General features: G+C 47.6%; 1 protein-coding gene across 2 annotated transcripts in view; it reads left to right on the top strand.

The window, feature by feature from the left end:
- The window catches only part of LOC140418355 (ephrin type-A receptor 7-like), a 906,389-nt gene that overhangs the window by 700,714 nt on the left and 183,731 nt on the right, over positions 1-21,944 (top strand). For both annotated transcript variants that reach the window (XM_072501830.1, XM_072501826.1), the window contains one exon: positions 18,804-18,928. In XM_072501830.1, coding sequence (XP_072357931.1) covers positions 18,804-18,928 — 125 coding nt within the window. The remainder of the gene's footprint in view (positions 1-18,803; positions 18,929-21,944) is intronic.

Raw genomic sequence — 21,944 nt, 5'->3', positions numbered from 1 at the left:
CAGGCCCGTGGCCTTCTTTTCCTGCACCCTCCATGCCTCCGAAATTCGGCACTCCCCTGTCGAAAAGGGGGCCCAAGCCATTGTGGAAGCTGTACGACATTGGAGGCATTACCTGGCCGGCATGAGATTCACTCTCCTCACTGACCAACGGTCACTTGCATTTATGTTTAATAATACACAACGGGGCAAGATCAAATACGACAAGATCTTGAGGTGGAGGTTCGAGCTCTCCACCTATAACTATGAGATCTTGTATTGCCCGGGGAAGCTCAATGAGCCACCTGATGCCCTATCCCACGGTACATGTGCCAGCGCATCAAGGCCCGCAACCTGACCTACTCCATTGAGGAGGTCAGGCCTGTCACCAGAGACTGCCAGGTCTGCGCGGAGTGCAAGCCGCACTTCTACCGGCCAGATCGAGCGCACCTGGTGAAGGCCTCCCCCCCCCCGCCCTTTGAGCGCCTCAACATGGACTTCAAAGGGCCCCTCCCCTCCACCGACTGCAACACGTACTTTCTGAACGTGATTGATGAGTACTCCCGGTTCCCTTTCGCCATCCCATGCCCCGACATGACTTCTGCCACGGTAATTAAAGCCCTCCATAGCATCTTCGCCCTGGTCGGTTTCCCCGCCTGCGTCCACAGCAATCGCGGATCCTCTTTTATGAACGACGAGCTGCGTCAGTTCCTGCTCAGCAAGGGCATTGCCTCGAGCAGGACGACCAGCTACAACCCCCGGGGAAACGGGCAGGTGGAGAGGGAGAACGGGACGGTCTGGAAGGTCGTCCTGCTGGCCTTGCGGCCTAAAAATCTCCCGGTCTCCCGCTGGCAGGAGGTCCTCCCCGACACGCTCCACTCCATCCGATCGCTCCTCTGCACCGCGACTAACGAGACCCCTCACGAACGTGTGTTTGCCTTCCTCAGTAAGTCCACCTCCGGGGTCTCGCTCCCAACATGGATGACAGTTCCTGGACCCGTCCTCCTTTGGAAGCATGTGCGGACCCAAAGGTCGGACCCCTTGGTCGAAAAAGTTCACCTCCTACATGCGAACCCGCAGTACGCCTACGTGGCACTCCCCGACGGGCGCCAGGACACAGTCTCCCTCCGGGACCTGGCACCCGCTGGATCCCCACCCACGACCCCCGATCTGACACTGCCCCCCCCGGTTGCCTCATTCACCCCTGTGCCACTCACCGTCCCTCCAACAAACCTCACCGCAGCCCCCGCCCCAGTAGGATCTGTCCTCCCACTGGTTCCACTCAGGTGTGACGAAGACGAGGACAACACGCTCCCGGAGTCACAGGTGACCAAGTCGGCGCCCACATCACCACCAGGACTGAGGCGATCGCAGAGGAGGGTCAAGGCCCCCGACAGACTTAATTTGTAATGTTTTCCACAAACCCCGCCGGACTCTCTTTTTTAACAGGGGGTGAATGTGGTAGTCACCACTAGCAGTATATTACATGTGTTACAACACTGCCCATATAGTAGAGGTACATGGGTAAATCCCTGCCTGCTGGCTCCGCCCAGTAGGCGGTGTATAAATGTGTGTGCTCGCCGGTGCTGCAGCCATTCTGGTTCCAGCTACAGGAGGCACCACATCTTTGCTCAATAAAGCCTCGATTATTCCACTACTCTCGTCTTTGTGGTAATTGATAGTGCATCAGAAGGAACGTCAAAGCTCTCCTCTACTGAAGATTCTCTGTGTATCATGCCCTCGTCTGTTGTAGACTACTTGATAGAGATTAATTTATATGATTAGTGAACAACTCCATGATGTATGTGTCATCTGTCTCCTACGATATGTGGCTCGGTGGCACAGTGGCTGGCACTGCTGCCAGCCCTGGGTCATGTCCGTGTGGAGTTTGCACATTCTCCCCGTGTCTGCGTCGGTCTCACCCCTGTGGTGATATGCATCACTGTAAATACACAAGGGGTTAATGCAAATACACTAAGACTAGATAAACATGAGAGGGAGCACCAGAGACATGACACACAGACGTTCAACCAATAGGTCAGTAAGATAGGACACGACCAATGGGCATTCAAGACACATCCAGACGTGACACTACCATAGGGGGGGCATTACACCAACCCATATAAAAGGACACAGCACACATGTGTACTCACTAAGCGTTTCCACTGGGTTGATTGAAACACATCACACCCACCACGTGGATTGTAGCAGACTGGTTTGTCAGTCTGAGTAGCTATAGCAGGATTAACAGAAGTGTCGAATCCAAGTAGGAGAATCATTAACAGTTTAATATATGTGTTAAAGCTATCTCCAAGTCTGAACCTTCCTTTGTCAGAGTGCACATCAAGGAAGCAGCTTATGCTACGTCAAGAGCATAACAAAACAACCCCCACAACCCAAAGCTGTTAGGGAGGGTTTAAACTAATATGCCGGGGGTGGAGGGGAACCTGTATAAGGAGTCTGAGAAAGAGTGAGCAAGGAAAAAAACAAAAGGTAGAAAAGAGAATAAGTAAAGTGATAGGCGGAGAAACCAAGGGCAAAATTCAAACAGGGCAAAATAGAAAAATATTGGGAGCAAGACAAACAATAACAATAGCCTTTCATTGTCACAAGTAGGAAGTTACTGTGAAAAGCCCCTAGTCGCCACATTCCGGCACCTGTTCGGGTATTGAACCCGTGCTGCTGGCCTTGTTCTGCATCACAAACCAGCTGTCTAGCCCACTGAGCTAAACTAGCCCTCACAATGTGAAAAAGACAAACTTAAAGGCTATGTGCCTTAATGCACGGAGTATTTGCAATAAAGTGGATGAACTAATCGCACAGATAAATATAAATGGGTACGATATAATAGGGATTACGGAGACATGGCTGCAGGGTGAGCAGGGATGGGAACTGAATCTCCTAGGGTATTCAGTTTTTAGGAAGGACAGGTATAAATGAAAAGGTGGTGGTGTGGCACTGCTGGTTAAATAGGAAATTGACACAATAGTGAGAAAGGATATTAGCTCTGACAATGTGGAGTCTGTATGAGTGGAGTTGAGAAATACCAAGGGGCAAAAAACATTAATGGGTGTCATATATAGACCCCAAACTGCAGTGATGATGTTGGGAATGGCAGTAAACGCAAAATTAGAGATGCATGTGATAAGGGAATATCAGTGAATATGGTTGATTTTAATCTGTACGCAGATTAGGCAAATCAAATTCGCCGCAATGCCGTAGAGGAGGAATTCCGGAAGTGTATACACAATGGTTTTCCTGACCAATATGTGGAGGAACCAACTAGAGAGCAGGCCATCTTAGACTGTGTACTGTGTAATGAGAAGGGAATCATTTCCAATCTGGCTGTGCGAGATCCCTTGGGGATGAGAGACCATGACATGATAGAATTTTTTATCAAGATGGAGAGTGAAGTAGTTGATTCGGAGACTAGGGTGCTGAATCTTATTAAAGGATACTATGAAGATATGAGGCATGCATTGGCCGTGATAGATTGGGGTGCAGCAGGCGGTAAAAAAGGTTTCTGGTATGTTGGCCTTCATTGCGAGAGGTTTTGAGTAGAGGAGCAGGGATGTGTTGTTGCAATTACACAGGGTCTTGATGAGTCCACACCTGGAATATTGTGTGCAGTTTTGGTCTCCTTTTCTGAGGAAGGATGTTCTTGCTCTCGAGGGAGTGCAGTGAGTGAAGGTTTACCAGACTGATTCCAGGGATGGGTATGTCATATGAGGAGAGATTGACTATGTTGGGATTGTTCTCGCTGGAGTTCAGAAGAATGAGGGGGGATCTCATGGAGACTTATTAAACTCTAACAGGACTAGACAGGGGAGATGCAGGGAGGATGTTCCCGATGGTGCGTGGGTCCTGAACCAGGGGTCACAGTCTGAGGATTCAGGGTAAACCATTTTGGACAGAGATGAAGAGACATTTCTTCACCCAAAGAGTGGTGAGCCTGTAGAATTCATTACCACAGGAAGTAGTTGATGTTAAAACATTGAATATATTCAAGAGGCAGCTGGATATAACACTTTGGGCGAATGGGATCAAAGGCTATGGGGAGAAAGCAGGATTAGTCTATTGAGTTGGATGATCAGCCATGATTACGATTAATGGCGGAGCAGGCGCGAAGGGCCAAAATGCCTCCTCCTGCTTCTATCTTCTCTGTATCTATGTATCTATGTGCAGTGTAGGTGGATTGGCCATGCTAAATTGCCCCTTAATTGGAAAAAACTAAGTGGGTACTCTAAGTTTTTTTAAAAAATCTGTCTACTAAAGTGATAGAAGGCGAGCTAGATGGTCCTCTGTCTTTCCTCATTTAGCGATTCTTACATTTAAAACCAGCTAGACTTACAGCTTAATGGAATCCATAAATGTTACCAGCGCAGGGCACATCAAGTTTTCATATCTGTAAAACAAATTTATATCTTTTATACACTTTACATCAATTTTAGTATTCTTTCAGCTAGATTTGACTTCTTTGAAAATTTGTCCCAATGTAGTTTGTATTTTATTAAATTCAGTGAGCTTCTCATTCAGGAGATGGGCGTTGTATTTATCGGAATCTTCTTTGAAATAAGATCTTAGAATGAAGTCCCATCTGTTCGATCAGTTGGACATCAGTGACACACAAAAAAAGCTCTGGAGTCTGCCCATTGACCTGGTTACTGTTTATCCCCCAACTAATATCACTGAAAAAAAGACCAAACTTTGCTGTGTGCATTTCCTACTTTAGGATTGTTCCTACAATTCAAACGTATTTCATTAACTGAAACATGCTTTGGGATATCCCAAGACCATGAAAGGTGCTACAAAATGTCGGTGTTTTCAAATTACTGTCACTGAGTTTGGGTCTTGCTAGGCCAGCATTGATTCCCCATCCCTAACTGTCCTTGACAAGGTGGTGAGGAGCTTTTGCTTTGAACCGCTGCTGCCCATGTGGTGTAGGCGCACCCACAGTGAGGTTGGGGTGGGAATTCCAGGGCTTTGACCCAGTGACAGTGAAGGAACGGCAATATAATTCCAAATCAGGATGGTGTGCAGCTTGGAGGGGGACTTGCAAGTTCAAAGTGTTTCCATGTAGCTGTTGCCCATGTCTTTCCAGATGGTAGAGTTTGTGGATTTAGAAGGTGCTGTTAAAGGGAACTTTGTTTATTTTGTTCTGTTACCACTGTGCTTCAGTGATGAAGGAAGTGACCGATGAAGAGGCTGGATGGGATGCCAGACAAGCGTGCTGCTTTGTCCTGGATGGTGTCAAGTTTCTTGAGTGTTTTTGGAGCTGTACTTGTCCAGGCAAGTGAAGAGTATTGCATCACAATCTTGGCTTGTGCCTTGTAGATGGTGGACAGGCTTTGGGGAGTCAGGAGGTGAGTTACTCTTTCCAGAATTCCGAGCCTCTGATCTTCTCTTGTATCCACAGTATTTATCTGGCTGCTCTAGTTCATTTTCTGGTCAATTGTAACCTCCCGGGATGTTGATAGTGGGGGATTGAGTAACGGTAAATGCCAGTGAATGTCAAGACGACATGGTTAGATTCTCTCTTGTTGGAGATAGTGAATTCCTGGTACTTGTGTGGTGCAAATGGTACTTGCTATTTGTCAGCCCAAACCTAAATGCTGTCCAAGTCTTGCTGCATTTTGACATGGACTGCTTCAGTATCTGAGGAACCGCGCTTGATGCTGAGCATGTGCAATCATCAATGAACATCTTTACTTGTGATGTCACGATGGAGGGCAGCTGAAGATGGTTGGGCCTAGGACAGGACCATGAGGATATCATGCAGTGATGTCCTGGGACTGAGATGATTGGCCTCCAACAACAACAGTCATCTTACTTTACGTTCGTTATGAATCCAACCAGTGGGCAGTTTTCCTCCAGTCCCCATTGACTCCAATTTTGCGAGGGCTCTTAGATGCCACACTCGATCAATTGCTGCCTTGATGTCAAATGCAGCCACTCTCGCCTCACCTTTTTATTGATTCTGCGCTGGAATCATAGCCTAGTTTTGTGCTCAAATCCTGGAGTTGCAGGCAATGGGGAGCCTTCAGGACTGGCAGCACCAGACTCAGAGGCTTCTGCAGCTCACTCCAGCTGCCCCTCCATTGAGCCCAGTTCTGAACCCAGAACTTCTGATTCAGAGGCAAGAGTGGTACTAATGGATAGGCGGTGGCATAGTGGTATTGTCACTAGACGCGTAACATAGAGACCCAGAGTAATGCTCTGGGGACCCATGGCAGATGGTGAAATTTGAATTCAATAAAATTCTGGAATTAAAAGTCTAATAATGACCAGAAAACTATTGGCGATAGTTGTAAAAAAATCCTAGCTAGTTCACTAACGTCCTTTTGGGAAGGAAAACTGCCGTCCTTATCTGGTCTGGCCTACATGTGACTCCAGAACGATAGCAATGTGGTTGACTCTTAATTGTCCCCTGAAGGGCAATTAGGGATGGCTAATAAATGATTGGACGTGGGACATGGAAGCATGCATGACAGCTAAATCCTGGGGCACTCTGAAATCCCTGGTGTGTTTGAGGAGCCACTGCTGGTTGGTGGGTTAGCAAGTGGGGAAAAGGGATACCTGCTAGGGAGATGACTCTGCTGCAGAGGCCTGTTAAAATGAGGCCCACGTTGCCTACCCATGCGGTCATTGAGCGGTGCATTGGGTTGCTGGAAATGCAATCCTGATGCTTGGACAATTCTGGCAGGGCTCTACAGTACATCCACAGACGGTCTCCCGCTTTGTGATGGTCTGCTGTTCCCTTCACAATCTGGCGCAGCAGGCAACATGCTGGAGGAGGGGGAGGCGGAGGGACGTGCAGCCTCGTCTGAGGAGGCGGGGTAGGTGGAGTCAGGATGAGCCTGAGGAGGAGCCTGAGGATGGAGGACCAGCTGCAATGAGGGTCCAACACGCCAGGAGGACTAGGGAGGCCTTCATCACCTCCAGGTTCTCCAAGGAACAGGCTGTGTCCACCAGCTCACATCCACTGTCATGACGGCATCTGCATCAGGGGCCTTTGATCTTGGACCTGGAGGGATTAGTAGGGGAACAGGGGGTGGGGGGCTGGGGCAGGCCCACTGTAAAGATTTAAGTGACAGGGACTTCACGTGTCAGGTGTGAAATGTTTTAATGATGAACATTTTAATGTGACAGAGTTTCATTCCGCCTAGCTATGGATAGTGACCCCCCCAGTGCTCCTCACTCTTCTTGATCATCAGTGGTCCTGTACTACATCTGGGTATCAGAGATGGAGGCAGCCTGCTGCTTTCTGCGCCTTATGGCTTTTGTTGCCCTTGGCGGACCTCCTCTGGGGGGCCCAGAGGGGGAGGAGGGGGGCCCCGGCCGACTTTCTGGTGTCACAGGAGTCACTGTGGCACCTTGTTCTGCCCGCTGCCATTGAGACACGCCAGTGTCAGGAGGGGGGCTTCAGAAGAACGGGAGACCACTTTCGTCTCCTTCATAGAAGGCCCGGGATTGGCTCCAGTGCATCTTCCTCCCTGAGACTGCTCATAGGGCCCTGGGTGACTACAAGGAATGGAGGGGCAGCTGGAGTGAGCTGCAGAAGCCTCTGAGTCATCCGGCACTGCCAATCCTGAAAGCTTTCCATTGTCTGCGATGGTGCCGATGCCCTCAACGATGGATCTCAGTGACTCAGCCACACTCTGGAGTGCCCCACAATCTCCACCTGCATCTGGGACATGTCTCTCATCGACTGGGGCATGATGTCGTGGCCCTCAGCTATGGTCATTACAGACTGAGCCAGGCCTTGGACACCATCCCTCACAGAGCGGAAACCATCCGCCAGGTTGTCTACTGCGGCCTGGGTTCCATGCATTGTCGGCACCATCTCCTGTGCCTGAAGGCTTTGGGACTCCTCCAAACGGCCTTGCAATCACTGGAATCTTACTGACAGCCACTCCTGAATATCAGAGCCCTGCCCTATCATCTGCATGAGCTCTGTAAGAATCTTGTCCAGAGGTTCAATATCTGGCTGGGGCCCAGCTGAGTGCCGGGGCCCAGCAGTCCTCCCACTGCTGTCTCTCTTGGATGTTCCTGTCTCCTCCTGATGTGCATCAGCAACTGTGTGGTGTTCGCCAGATTGTGCCCCCGAAGCCTGTCCACTAATGTCGCCCACTGAGATGTGTGTCTGCGCTGGTGGAAGGTGCGAGTGATAGCTGTGACGTATTGCCAGTGTTCTCCTCGAAGCTCTCCTCTGAGGTGTTCTCTTGGGTGGCAAGGGGGGCACAAATCCAGATGGCACAGTCTCATCAGATAATGATCCAGAAACACAGTGGACATATGGTCAAAGAAAGGGAAGGATAAATTTGTGGACATCAACAACTCACTTGAGACAGGTCATCTGGATGAAGGGGCAATGAAGCCTCACTTCTCTGGTGCAGGTTGACCTCGCTGTTGGCCACTGCTCTTTCCTCAGGCAACCCTGCGATCTCCAAGGCCCGCTCCTCATCGGGGGTGAGTACTCGGATTGCTGGCATCCCACCCACCCATCTTTGCCCTTTCTCTCGAATTATGGACTATTTTTTGCTGTGGGAATGAAGATAGAGGGAGACACACGCTTGATGTGTCAGAGGGGTCTATGGCAGGAGGCATGTGTGGGCATTGCACCTAGACATGAAGGGGTTGTGCTGATGGGTGCCAGGAGGTTCTGAGGAACAAGCCTGAAGATGGGATGCCAAGGAGGTGCAAGGTGTCTACCAGTGGTTTGGGGGAGTGAGGGGGGGGTTTGGGGAATTGTGGGACTGATGCCTGGAGAGGTGGCAACTTACTCTTGCAGCTTGTTAGAGGTTGTTTGTCTTATTCTGATATTGGACGACAGTCCTCCTGGTCATGCTGCCCACACTCACTGCAGCTGCTACTGACTCTCGGGCAGCATTGCTCATCCTGCTGCTGGCTCTCCGATCCCCTTGGGGAAATGGGGTGCCCTGCCTTTCATCCACAGGCTCGAGAAGCCTGGCCAGATTGCCATCTGCAAAGTGAAGAGCAGATCTCTGTGCTGCCATCCTCATGTCTCGAAAGGGACTGAGTGCTGTGGGAGCGTTTAAGAGCAGCTCCCCTTTTTAGCGGCGAGCAGCTGAGGCGCACATCGGGCGAATAAGATGGCGAGGGAGCCAGACATGGCGAGATTCACGTGGGGTCCATTTTTCAAATTTAGCGAGGATGAATACAGGCCGTGATCTCGCCAATGCGGCAAACTCGCACAAAATGACACTTTGAAATTTTTTGGCTGAATCACGTCCAGAGTTTCGGTGAGAGAGATTTAGCGAGACCGCTGGATTCATGGTGTGATCAACCTCTGGGTGGGTTGTTGAGAAATGCATAGAATCTGCATTGGTCGCATCTCTCATTTAATTTTGAGTGTGGTGTGCCAGACCACAGTTCACCAGTTATGTCATGCACCACACACTTACCCTGAATATTAGACATGATAAAATGTTTTGGGTGCGATTCTCCAAAATGGAGAGTAAGTGTTCGCGCCGTCGCGTTACGACGGTGCAAAACGGCAGCGGGGACTACCGATTCTTTCCCCCACAGGGGGCCAGCACGGCGCTGGAGTGGTTCACACTGCTCCAGCCTCCCTTCCCGGCGCCAAATGGGGGCCGGGCCAACACGCGTATGCGCAGTTGGGCCACGCCAACCCGGGGGACTTCTTCAACCCTCCGGCCCCGCTGCAACATGGCGCGGGGGTTCTGGGGCCGGAAGCGGAACAAAGTAGGCCCGGGGGGGAGAGGCCGGCCCGCCGATCGGTGAGCCCCGATCGCGGGCCAGACTCCATCGGAGCCCCCCCCCCCCCCTCCCCCGGCGAAGGAGCGCTTTTCCCCGCCCCACAGGCCACCCCCTGACCCTTTACGCAGAGTTCCCGCCGGCAGCGACCAGGGGTGAACCGTGCCGGCGGGACTCTGCCGTTTCCGCGCGGCTGCTCGGCCCATCCGGGCCAGAGAATCGGCGGCCCGGCCTCGTACAGCGGCCCGCGTCCAGCGCTGCGCCATTCGCGCCGCCACAAGTGGCGCCGATTCTCCGCACCTCGGAGAATCACGCGCCGGCATCAGGGCGGCGTGGTGCGGTTGCGCCGATTCTCCGGCCCGGCATGGAGCTCGGAGAATCGCACCCTTTACGAATTTGTATGTGTTTGCAGAGATACTGCTGGGGTGAAAGCATCTTGAATGCTTGAATCATTTTCTTGTGCTTGTACTGAAATTTTTCCAACCGTTTTGTCTGGTGTAATATGGTTAATTTTTCTTGTTGAATAAATGTTTTATTATTTTTGTTCAATGTTTGTCAGCAGTTTCCTGTGGATTTGTTCAGCAACTTTCTTCCGCTAATCTAAACAAAATATGGGGATGGGATTCTCCGTCTCGCCGCACCAGTTTTCTGGTGTGGCGTGTCCTCGCCAGCAGCGGGATTCTCTGTCCCGCCAGACAGTCAATGGGGTTTCCCTTTGTGGGCAGCCCCATGCCGTCGGGAAATCCCCGGGTATGGATATGCTGCCGGCGCAATGGAGAATCCCGACAATGGTGAATCCAGCCCAGGATCTATCATGACCGGTTTCATTCTGGGATCTGACTTGTCCAGTATGAACATTAGCTGGGATCGCTATATTGTCAAATCCCCGCCTCACCCGTGATCCTTCTCCCTCTCTCACTCACTTGTGCCTCAGGCCGAGGCTATCCTTGGCCTCAGGTGAATGTTGTACTGGCAGCGGCCATACACCCATACACACACATACACACAACCCCCGCCACCCCCATACATTAGACACACACACATGTGTGCACTCTCTCTCCCCCCCCCCCTCCCCCCCCCCGCCCCACACACGCACACACACACATATCAGGCATGATGGGCCAAATGACCTGCTTCTGCTGCTACATCTTATAGTCTGAACATGGAAATCAAAACTGTTTCTTGTTGAAGTCAATCTTCATTATCCGACATTGTACTGACAGGGTAACAATCTCAAATGGGGTAAATCAAATCAAATAGTTTAAAGAACCTGTGGTAAAGTTTGATGTAGTCAGTTTATTGTGATTTTATTACCCATATAAGAAGGAATTAACATTAATTTATGTAATTTTGACAGCAATGGTCTACACTCATAGCGCAGAGGCGCTTAAGTCCCATATCTCTGCTTACAAAATGATTGTTTGATTATTGCAGTCAGGCTAACAGCCTTTATGGTGCATATTTATTTCAGTATTACTGCAATTGTAATTTAGAGTAAAAATGGAACATCTATGATTCATAGTAAGTCGCTGAAGTGTTGTTCTTTTTGTATAATATAATGCGAACTCACAAGTATAAGTCTGGCTGCCCCTCAGGCACCACTGGGTGAGTGCAGCACGTGGTTTAATTCTGAGCTACACAGATCAATTTTTTTACAATAGAAAAGTCTCCCACCTATATAGCAGCAATCATGTTCTTTGATTATGCCAAAGTGTTTCATGGCCAGTTTATTTTTCTTTTGAGTGTAGTCACTGTTGTTTGCAGGTGCACGCAATGCACTCCCACAAAGGGCCAAGACCAATTCATGCACTTTTCTGGTGGTTGAGGGATAAATGCTCGCCTGAGAACTGGCAGGAAGTATCACCCGGGATTCGCGCTCCTAATTATTGCCCAGTGATACATACAGGAAATGCACCTGCAGGAATGTCAGCTGAAGATGTGCCACCTCTCTGGTCAAATAGGCCACTGACAGTCAATAGCGGAGCTCTGTACAATCAACAGTGACTTGGGCAAGGCTGTAGGGACCTGTGAAACAAGTGGAAAGAGTTAGGAGGAGAGGAGCAAAGAATGAAGAACTAGAATGTAAGAAATAGATGTTGATATATATGCTGCTGTTACACCTCCCAAGACGAAGTGGTATTGTAAACCAGAGACCCAGAGAAATGATCTGGGGACCGGGGTTCGAATCCTGCTATGGCAGATGGTGACATTTGAATTTAAAGAAATAAAACCTGAAAGAAACAAAACCATTGCCGATTGTTCACTAAGGGCTTCAGACCCACCACAATGTCCTTTAGGGAAGGAAGTCTGCAGTTCTCACCTGGTCTGACCTACATGTGACTCCAGTTCCACAGCAATGTAGTTTACTGTTAAATGGCTTCTGAAAAAGCCACTCAGTTGTATCAAAATCACTCCAATGTCTAAAAGGAAAGAAACCGGATGCAGCACCCAGCATCGACCTAGACACTGGAAACGGCATTAGCAAAACCAGCCCTCTCGACCCTGCAGAGTCCTCCTTATTAACATCTGTGGATTGTGCCAAGATTGGGAGAGCTGTCTCACAGACTAGTCAAGCAACAGCCTAACATAATCATACTTATGGAATCATACATTACAGATAACGTCCGAGACAGCACTATCACCATTCCTGGGTATGTGCTGTCCCACCAGTAGGGCATACACATCAGAGATGACAGCATACTGGTATACAGCCAGGAGGGAATTGCCCTGAGAGTCCTTAACATCGACTCTGGACGCCATGAAGTCTTATGACTTCAGGTCAAACATAGGCAACAAAATCTCCTGCTACTTACCGCATACCATCCAAGGGTGGCGAGGGCAGAATGTGCCCTGGGTGGGGGACTTCAATGTCCATCACCAAGAGTGGCTCCATGGCACCACTACTAACCAAACTGGCAAATTCCTGAAGGACATAACTGCTAGACTGGGTATGCGACAGGTGGGGAGGGAACCAACAAGAGAGTAAAACATACTCAACCTCATGGTGCATATTTATTTCATCAACCTGCCTGCCACAGATATATTTGTCCCTGGCAGTATCAGGGACAGTATCAGTAGGAGTGACGACCGCACAATCGGTGTGGAGACAAAGCCCCGTCTTCACATTGAAGATACCGTTTATCGTGTTGTGTGGTACTAGCATTGTGCAAAATGGGATAGATTCAGAACTGATCTAGCAATTCAAGACTGGGAATCTCCATGAGGCGCTGGGCCATCAGTAGCAGCAGAATTGTACTCGGCCACTATCTACAACCTCATGGCCCAGCATATCCCCCACTCTACCATTAACACCAAGCCAGCGGATCAACCGTGGTTCAACAAAGAGTGTAGGAAAACATGCCAGGAGCAGCACCAGGCATACCGAAAATTGAGGTGTCAACCTGGTGAAGCCAGCACACTGGATTAATTGCATGCCAAACAACATAAGCAGCAAGTGATAGAGCTAAGTGATCCCACAACGAACACATCAGACCTAAGCTCTGCAGTCCTGCCACATCCAGCCGTGAATGTTGGTGGACAATTAAACAACTCACTGGAGGAGGAGGCTCCACAAATATCCCCATCCTCAATGAGGCAAAAGACAAGGTTGAGGCATTTGTAACAATCTTCAGCCCCATTTGTCTCCAGAGGTCCCCAGCATCACAGATGTCAGTCTTCAGCCAATTGGACTCACCCCATGTGTTATCAAGGCTGAAGTCACTGGACACTGCTTAGGTTATGGACCCTGACAATATTACAGCAATACTACTGAAGACTTGTGCTTTCGAACTTGCCGTGCCCTCGCCAAATTGTTCCAGTACAGTTACAACACTGGTATCGATCCAGCAATATGAAAACTTGTTCAGGTATGTCCTGTGCACAAAACTTAGGACAATCCAACCTGGCAATTACCGCATATCAGTCTACTCTCAATCATCAGTAAAGTGACAGAAGGAGTCATCAACAGTGCTATCAAGCAATACTTACTTAGCAATCACCCGCTCACTGATGCTCAGTTTGGGTTCTACCAGGGTCACTCAGCTCCTGTCCTCATTACAGCCTTGGTTCAAAAATGGACAAAGGAGCAGAACTCCAGAGGTGATGTGAAAGTGTCTGCCCTTGACATCAAGGCATAATTTGATCAAGTATGGCATCAAGGAGCCCTCGGAAAACTGAACTCAATGGAAATCAGGGGGAACTCTCCACTTGTTGGAGTCATACCTGGCACAAAGAAAGATGGCTGCGGTTGTTGAAGGTCAGTCATCATAGTGCTCGAGTTCTGCGGGGTAGTATCCTAGGCCCAAGCATCTTCAGCTGCTTCATCAATGACCTTCCTTCCAACTTAAGATCAGAAGTGGGGATGTTTGTGGATGACTGTACAATGTTCATCCCCATTCGTGACTCCTCAGACACTGAAGCAGTGCATGTGCAAATGCAGCAAGATCTGGACAATATACAGGCTTGGGCTGACAAGTGGCAAGTAACATTTGCGCCACACAAGTTGCAGGCAATGACCATCTCCAATAGGAGAGAATCAAATCATTGCCCCTTGACATTCAATAGCATTACCATCACTGAATCCCCCACTATCCACATCCCGGGCCAGAAAATGTACTGGATGAGCTATACAAATACTGTAGCTATAAGAGCAGGTCAAAGGCTAGGAATCCTGCGGCAAGTAACTCACCACCTGACTCCCAAAGCCTATCCATCACCTACAAGGCACAAGCCAGGAGTGTGGCAGAATACTCCCACTTGCATGGATGAGTGCAGCTCCACAACATTCAAGAAGCTCAACTCCATCCGAGACAAAGCAGTCCACTTGATTGGCACCCCTTCCACAAACATTCACTCCCTCCACCACCGACACACAGTAGCAGCAGTGTGCACCATCTACAAGATGCACTACAGGAACTTACCAGTGCTCCTTAGACAGCACCTTTCAAACCCATGACCACTGACTTTTTTTGTTTTTTAAAATAAAGTTAGAGTACCCAATAATTTTTTTCCAATTACGTGACAATTTAGCGTGGACAATCCACCTAACCTGCACATCTTTGGGTTGTGGGGGTGAAACCACGACCATTTAGAAGGACAAGAGCAGCAGACACATGGGAACACCACCACTGGGCCTCCAAGTCACTCACGATCCTGACTTGGAAATATATCACCCGTTCCTTGACTGTCGATGGGTCAAAATCCTGGAACTCCCTCCCTAAGAGCACAGTGGGTGTACCTATACAACACGGATTGCAACGGTCCAAGAAAGCAACTCATCACCACCTTCTCAAGGGCAGTGAGGGATGGGCAACAAATGCTGGCCTAGCCAGCGAAGCGCACATGCCGTAAAAATCAATTAAAAAAAATATATATGTGTGTTTGGCTCTTAAATGCCTTCTGAAATAGCCGAGCGAATCATTCGGTTGTATCCAACCAGAATGAAATCAGACTTTGATCGAAGCACTGGGAACGACAATGGCAAACCCAGCCATATCAAGCTGTAAAAGTCCTCCTTACTAACATCTGGGGGCTTGTGTCAAAATTGGGAAATCCATCTCGCACACTAGTCAAGCAGCAGCCTGACATATCCACACTCATGGAATCATACCTTACTGACAATGTTCCAATGTCACCATCAGGATCCCTGGTAATGTCCTGTTCCACCGGCAGATGTGGCACAGTGGTATACAGTTGGGAGTCCTCAACATCGACATGGGTATCAGGTCAAACATGGGCAGGAATCGTCCTGCTGTTTGCCACATACTGCACTCCACTCCCATTTCCCACACCTCAGCTGATGAATCAGTATTCCTCGATGTTGAACACCGCTTGGGGGGAGCACTGAGGGTGGCAAGGGTGCAGAATGTTCTTTGAGTGGGGGACATCAATGTCCATCACCTATAGTGGCTCAGTAGTACAACCATGGCCAGGGCCAAAAGAACATAGCTGCTAGACTAGGTCTGTGGCAGGTAATGAGGGAACTAACAAGAGGGAAACACATACTTGATTTCATCTTCACCTACCTGTCTGCCACCGATGCATCTGTCCATGACAGTATCAGGAGGAGTGACCACTGAACAGTCCAATCTTCACACTGAGGATATCTTCCATCATGTGGTCATAGATGTTTACAGCATGGTGTAGCACTATCACCGTGCTAAATGGGATAGACTTTGAATGGATCTAGCAACTCAACACTGAACATCCGTGAGGCGCTATAGGCCATCAGCAGCAGCAGAATTTTATTGAACCACAATCTGTAACCTCATGGCCCAGCATATCCCCCACTCTACCATTACCACTGAGCTGGGGAATCAGCCCTGGTTCAATGAAGAGTGCAGGAGGGCATGCCAGGAGCAGCACCAGACATAACTAAAAACAAGGTGTCAACCTGCTGAAGCTACAACACAGGACTAGTTACATGCCAAACAACATAAACAGCAAGTGATGGAGATGAGCTATCCCACAAACAACGAACCAGTGGCGGGATCCCCCCCCGCCCCCCGCGCCGGCAGCAGGATTCTCCATCTCGCCAGCCGGCCAATGGGTTTTCCAATTGTGGGCAGCCCCATGCCGTCGGGAAATCCCCGGGGGTGGGTGCTCTGCCGGCACAACGGAGAATCTCAACAGCGGAGAATCGAGCCCCAGATCTAAGCTCCGCTGTCCTGCTGCAACCAGCTGTGAATGGTAGCGGACAATTAAACAACTCACTGCAGGAGGATGCTCCAGAAGTATCCTTATCCTCAATGATGGAGGAACCCAGCACATCAGTGCAAAAGATAAGGCTGTGGCATTTTCTGCAATCCTCATCCAGAAGTGCCCAGTCGATTATCCATCTATGATATAGAACCATAGAATCCTTACGGTGCAGAGGGAGGCCATTCGGCCCATCGTGTCTTCACTGACCCTCTGAAAGAGCACCCTACCTAGGCCCACTCCCCTACCCTATCCCCGTGACCCCACCGAACCTGTACATCTTTGGACGCTAAGGGGCAAGTATAGCAAGCCAATCCACCTAACCTGCACATTTCTGGATATCACAAAATGACTGAAGACATTAGATACTGCACAGGCCATGGACTCCGACAATATTTCGACAATGGTACTGAAGAGCTGTGCTCCAGACCTTGCTGTGTCCCTAGCCAATCTGTTCAAGTACAGCTTTAACATTGACATCCTCCTGGCAATGCGGAAAATTTCCCAGGTATGTCTTGTATAGAAAATGCAGGACATATCCAACCCAGCCAAATACCGCCCTATCAGCCTATCAGTCTACTCTGGATCAGCAGTAAAGTGATGGAAGGGGTCGTCAACAGTGCAATCAAGCGGAATCTGCTTAGCAATGACTTGACACTCAGTCTGGGCTCCACCAGGGTCATTCAGCTCCTGACTTCATTACAGCCTTAGTTCACAAATAGACAAAAAAGTTGAACTGCCAAGGTCAGGCTAGAGTGAATGCTCTTGATATCAAGGCTGCATTCGACTGAGCCTGGCATCAAGGAGCCCTAGCTAAACTGGAGTCAGTGGGCACAAAGGAAGATGGTTGAGGTTGTTGGTGGTCAGTCATCATAGCTCCAGGATATCACTGCAGGAATTCTTCATGGTAATGTCCTAAGCCCAACCATTTTCAGCTGCTTCTTCAATGATCTTCCTTCCATCATAAGGATAAAAGTGGAGATATTTGCTGAAGACTATACAATATTCAGCACCATTCATGACTCCTCAGACACTGAAGCAATCCATGTCCAAATGTGACAAGACCTGAACAAGTTTCAATTAACATTTGCTCCACACATGTACGAGGCAATGACCTTCTCCAACAAGAGAGAATCGAGCCATCACCCCTTGATATTCAATGGCATCACCATCACTGAATACCCCATTATCAACATCCTTGCGGTTACCATTGACCATCAACTCAACTAGATTAGCTATGAAAGTACTGTGGCTATAAAAACAGGTCAGCGGCTAGGAATCTTGTGGCGAGCAATTCACCCCCTGACTCCCCAAAGTCCAAAGAAGTGAAATGGAATATTCTGCCCATACCTGGATGAGTGCAGCTTCTACCTGGATGAGTGCAGTTTCAACAAGATTCAAGAAGCTTGATACCATCCAGGACAAAACAACCCACTTAGTTGCCACCCCTCCCATAAACATTTACTCTCTCCACCACCGACAAACAGTAGCTGCAGTGTGTACCATCAACAAGATGCATTGCAGGAACTCCCGAGGTTTCTTGATGGCACTTTCCACACACACGACCACTTACATCCCCATAGCCCCACCTAACCTATTGGACACTAAGGGACAATTTAGTGTGGTCATCACCTAGCCTGCACATTTTTGAGCTGCGGGAGGAAACTGGAGCACCCAGAGGAAACCCACGCTAACATGGGTGAAAGTGCAAATTCCACACAGTCACTCGAGGTCGAAATTGAACCTAGGTCCCCGGTGTTGTGAGGCAGCAGTGCTAAACACTGTGCCGCCGTGCCGCCCCAAGGGTTGGGCAATGAATGCTGGATTAGCCAGCGATGGCAACATCCCATGAATTAGTTTTTAAAACTCAAGTCATTTAGCTCAATAATGACCAAGGTGTCTAGAAAGCTATATATGTTATTGTAATTTGCACCACAATTTTTCTGTGTGAATTCTGCAATGTCAGATGACATGCTTTGCTTACTTATGGCAGAGCAGGCCAGTTCAAACCATCAATACTGATGACGCAACAGTTCGTCTATAAATCTCCATCTCCTCAGATTACTGAGTGTCCAAAAAAAATCATTTGTATTTGAGGCAGGTGTGAGCGGGAGATGGGTGGAAGGGTTGTACGTTGCACTCATTGATCATGAAAGAATTCAGTTTTGTGCATTGAGCATGGCATTTTCCAGATACCACTGCAAGTTCAATTTACCTTTTGAAACATCAATGGCTTTCATCCTTTTAAAGTATTTTCAAATGTGTCTGAAGCAATTTTGCTTGTAGATAATGTTACAAATTTTTAAAGCATTCTAACCTACCAGTTTAATTTCTTTTTTGTCTTCTTTCTTCGATGTTGCTGATCCTTTTATTTTTCCCACTCTCATCTCCAGGAATATTACAGATGGCCGATATCAGGACAGAGCACGTTGAGCAGAAGAGCATCACCTTGGCATGGCATGAGTTGGACTACTCCAGCGACAATGACACTGAATACGAGATCAAATACTATGAAAAGGTGCTTTACACTGTTCTGTGTATGACCCAACATGTTCGAAAGTAGGGAATACAAACATTGTAAAACCAGCTTCACTTCCACTAATTTAAGGTGTGGTGGAAGGAGGGGGATAATTGTTTTTGTTTTAGTTGGATGGATTTATTTGGTAGGCTTGCATTCCTAGTGGTGGTGGTGAGTGGGGGTGCGGATATCTTCAATCGTTTCAAAAAGAACACCAAAAACTGTAAACGGCATGTGGTCAGTGTCATATTTAGTATCGGCATTGCTGAACTTTAACACCAAGGGATTGCAAATGTTGAAATACAGTCTTACACAAGGATAACCTCATTCTGTAACCTATGCAAGAAACATCAATTCTTTCTGAATGGTTTTACAATTTCATTTCATTGCTTTTCAAACACATATAACTTGCCACCCTCCCCTCACCCCAACATTGTTAATTTGAAGAGAATATTTATGTCCCATCACGAAAAGAGATTATTTGGTCATTAGCACATTGCTGTTTATGGAATATTGCTCTGTAAAAATTAGCTACTGCAGTTACAAACATGCAGACAGATGAATTGAGTGCAAGAAGAGGCTATTCAACTCCCCCAAGCCTGCTTCACCATTCAACATGATCTTGGCTGATCTGATTGTCACCTCAACTCCACATTCTGTCTCCACCCCCCCTGTCCCGTAATAAACTTTGACTTTCTTGTTTGTCAAGAACCTATCTACCTCCGCCTCAAAAATATTCAATAACCCTGCCTCCACCGCTCTCCAGGGAAGAGGGTTCCAAAGACTCATGCCCTTCTGAGAGAAAGAAAAATCCTCTCATCTACCTCTTAAACTGTGTTCCCTAGTTCATGCCTCTCGCCAATGGGAAAACATCCTTCCAGCATTCACCCTGTCAAGTCCTGTCATGTTTCAATAAGATGACCGCTCATTCTTCTGAACTCCAATGGCTCCAATCACAGCGCCATCCCAGGTATCAGTTGCATGAATCTTCTCTGAACTGCTTCTAATGCATGTATCTCCTTTCTGACATAACAATAACAAAACTTTGCACAGTGCGCTAGATGTGGTCTCATGAATGCGAATGTGGTACCTCTGCAGCAAAACATTCCTACTTTTATATTTCATCCCCCTTGCGATAAACAACAACATTCCATTTGTCTTCCCAACCCCTTGCTGTACCTGTGTACAAACTATGTGTGATTCATGTATCAGGGTATCCAGGTATTTCTGTACTTCAAGTTCTGCAATCTTTCTCTATTTAAATAAAATGCTGCTTTTCTACTCTTCCTGCTAAAATAGACAAGTTCAAATTTTCTCACATTATACTCCACCTGCCAATTTTTTGCCTATTCACTTAATCAATCTATGACCCTTTGAAGATTCCTTATGCCCCCTTCACAACTTAATTACTATCTTTATGCCATCTGCAAATTTAGCAACCGTACGATTGGTCCCTTCATCCGAGTCATTGTTATAACTTGTAAATAGTTGAGGGCCCAGCACTGATCCCTGTGACATTCCACTCATCACCTCTTGTCAACCTGACAATGACCCATTGATACTTACTCTTTATTTATTATTAGCTAACCAATCTTCAATGCATGTTAATATGTCACCCCTACACCATGAGCTCTTACTTTGCGTAATAACCTTTGATGTGCCACCTTGTCAAATCCATTCTGGGAATTTTGATAACATTGCTTGTTACTTCCTCAAAGAACTCCAGTAACTTAGTCAAACATTTCCCGTTCACAAAACCATATTAATTCTTCCTGATCGCATTGAGATTTTCTGCTATAATCTCCTTAATAACCAATTTCAACAATTTCCCTTTGATAAATGTTCAGCTAACTGTCCTGTAATTTCCTGATTTCTCTCTCCCTCCTTTCTTGAATAGAGCAGTCACATTCCTTAATTTAAAATCTGATGGGACAATTCCAGAATCTAGGGAATTTTGGTAAATTACAACTACTGTGTCCACTATCTGCGCAGCTACTTATACGAACCAAGGACCATCAGGGCCTCGGGACTTGTCAGTTTTTATCTTCAATAATTTCTCTGTACCCTTTCCCTGGTGATTGGAATTGTTTTAAATTCCTCGTCCCGTTTACCTCCTAATTCACAATTAGTTCTGGGATGTTATTTGTGTCCTCAGGAGTGAAGGCAGACACAAACAATTTGACCACCATTTCCTTATTTTCCATGATCAATTCTCCATTCTTACTCTCCAGAGGACCAACACCCACTTGACTGACACTTGTCCTTTTAGAACACCTGTAGAAACTCTTTCCCATCAGTTTTTATAGCTAATTTTCTCTTGTACTCTAATTTCTCCCTCAATATTTTATTCATTGTTTGCTGTTCTTTATATTCCGTCCCACCTTCTGACCTGCCACTCACCTTCACGGAAATGTACACTTTTCCTTTCAATTTTTCGATAGCTTCCTGAGTTATTTCTTACATTATAACACTGACCAAAGTTCAAATGAAATTTATTGGTTCTTTGGGATATCTGAGGTCATGGAGCACTTGACATCAGTCTTCAGTTTTGTTCAAATCACAAATGGAAGTAGGACAATGTGAAATTTCTAAATCCTGGCTTTGGGGTTCTTCTATCAGTGGATTAATGTGCAACCTCTCCCATCCCAAAGAAGTGATCTGCTTTTCCTTTCCACATTCATAAAGGCTCCAGAGGCCAAATGTGCAATTGCTGAAAGAGGATTTGCCACACACCCCTCCCCCATAATGGATCTGGGCGAACAAGTGATGAAGTAAATGTGTGTACAGGGTACCCAGCTGTTCATGGTTGAGCCACACTTCAACAGTTCTTGGACCAACATCATAATGATTATAGCATCTGCATGATGCAAGCCAGCTCTTCTCCATAACTGAATCTACTGAGGATAAGAGGAGGTTTCTAACAAGTTGATAAATGCACTCATGTAAGACATACAAATGGTACATCATGTACAAACCCGCAATGTGTATTCAAAGATCCCAGAACGCGGCTTCTGCT

This window comes from Scyliorhinus torazame, chromosome 1 (assembly GCF_047496885.1).
Source record: "Scyliorhinus torazame isolate Kashiwa2021f chromosome 1, sScyTor2.1, whole genome shotgun sequence".
In the NCBI taxonomy this organism is placed as follows: domain Eukaryota; kingdom Metazoa; phylum Chordata; class Chondrichthyes; order Carcharhiniformes; family Scyliorhinidae; genus Scyliorhinus; species Scyliorhinus torazame.
This window is presented reverse-complemented; position numbering and strand designations above follow the sequence as displayed.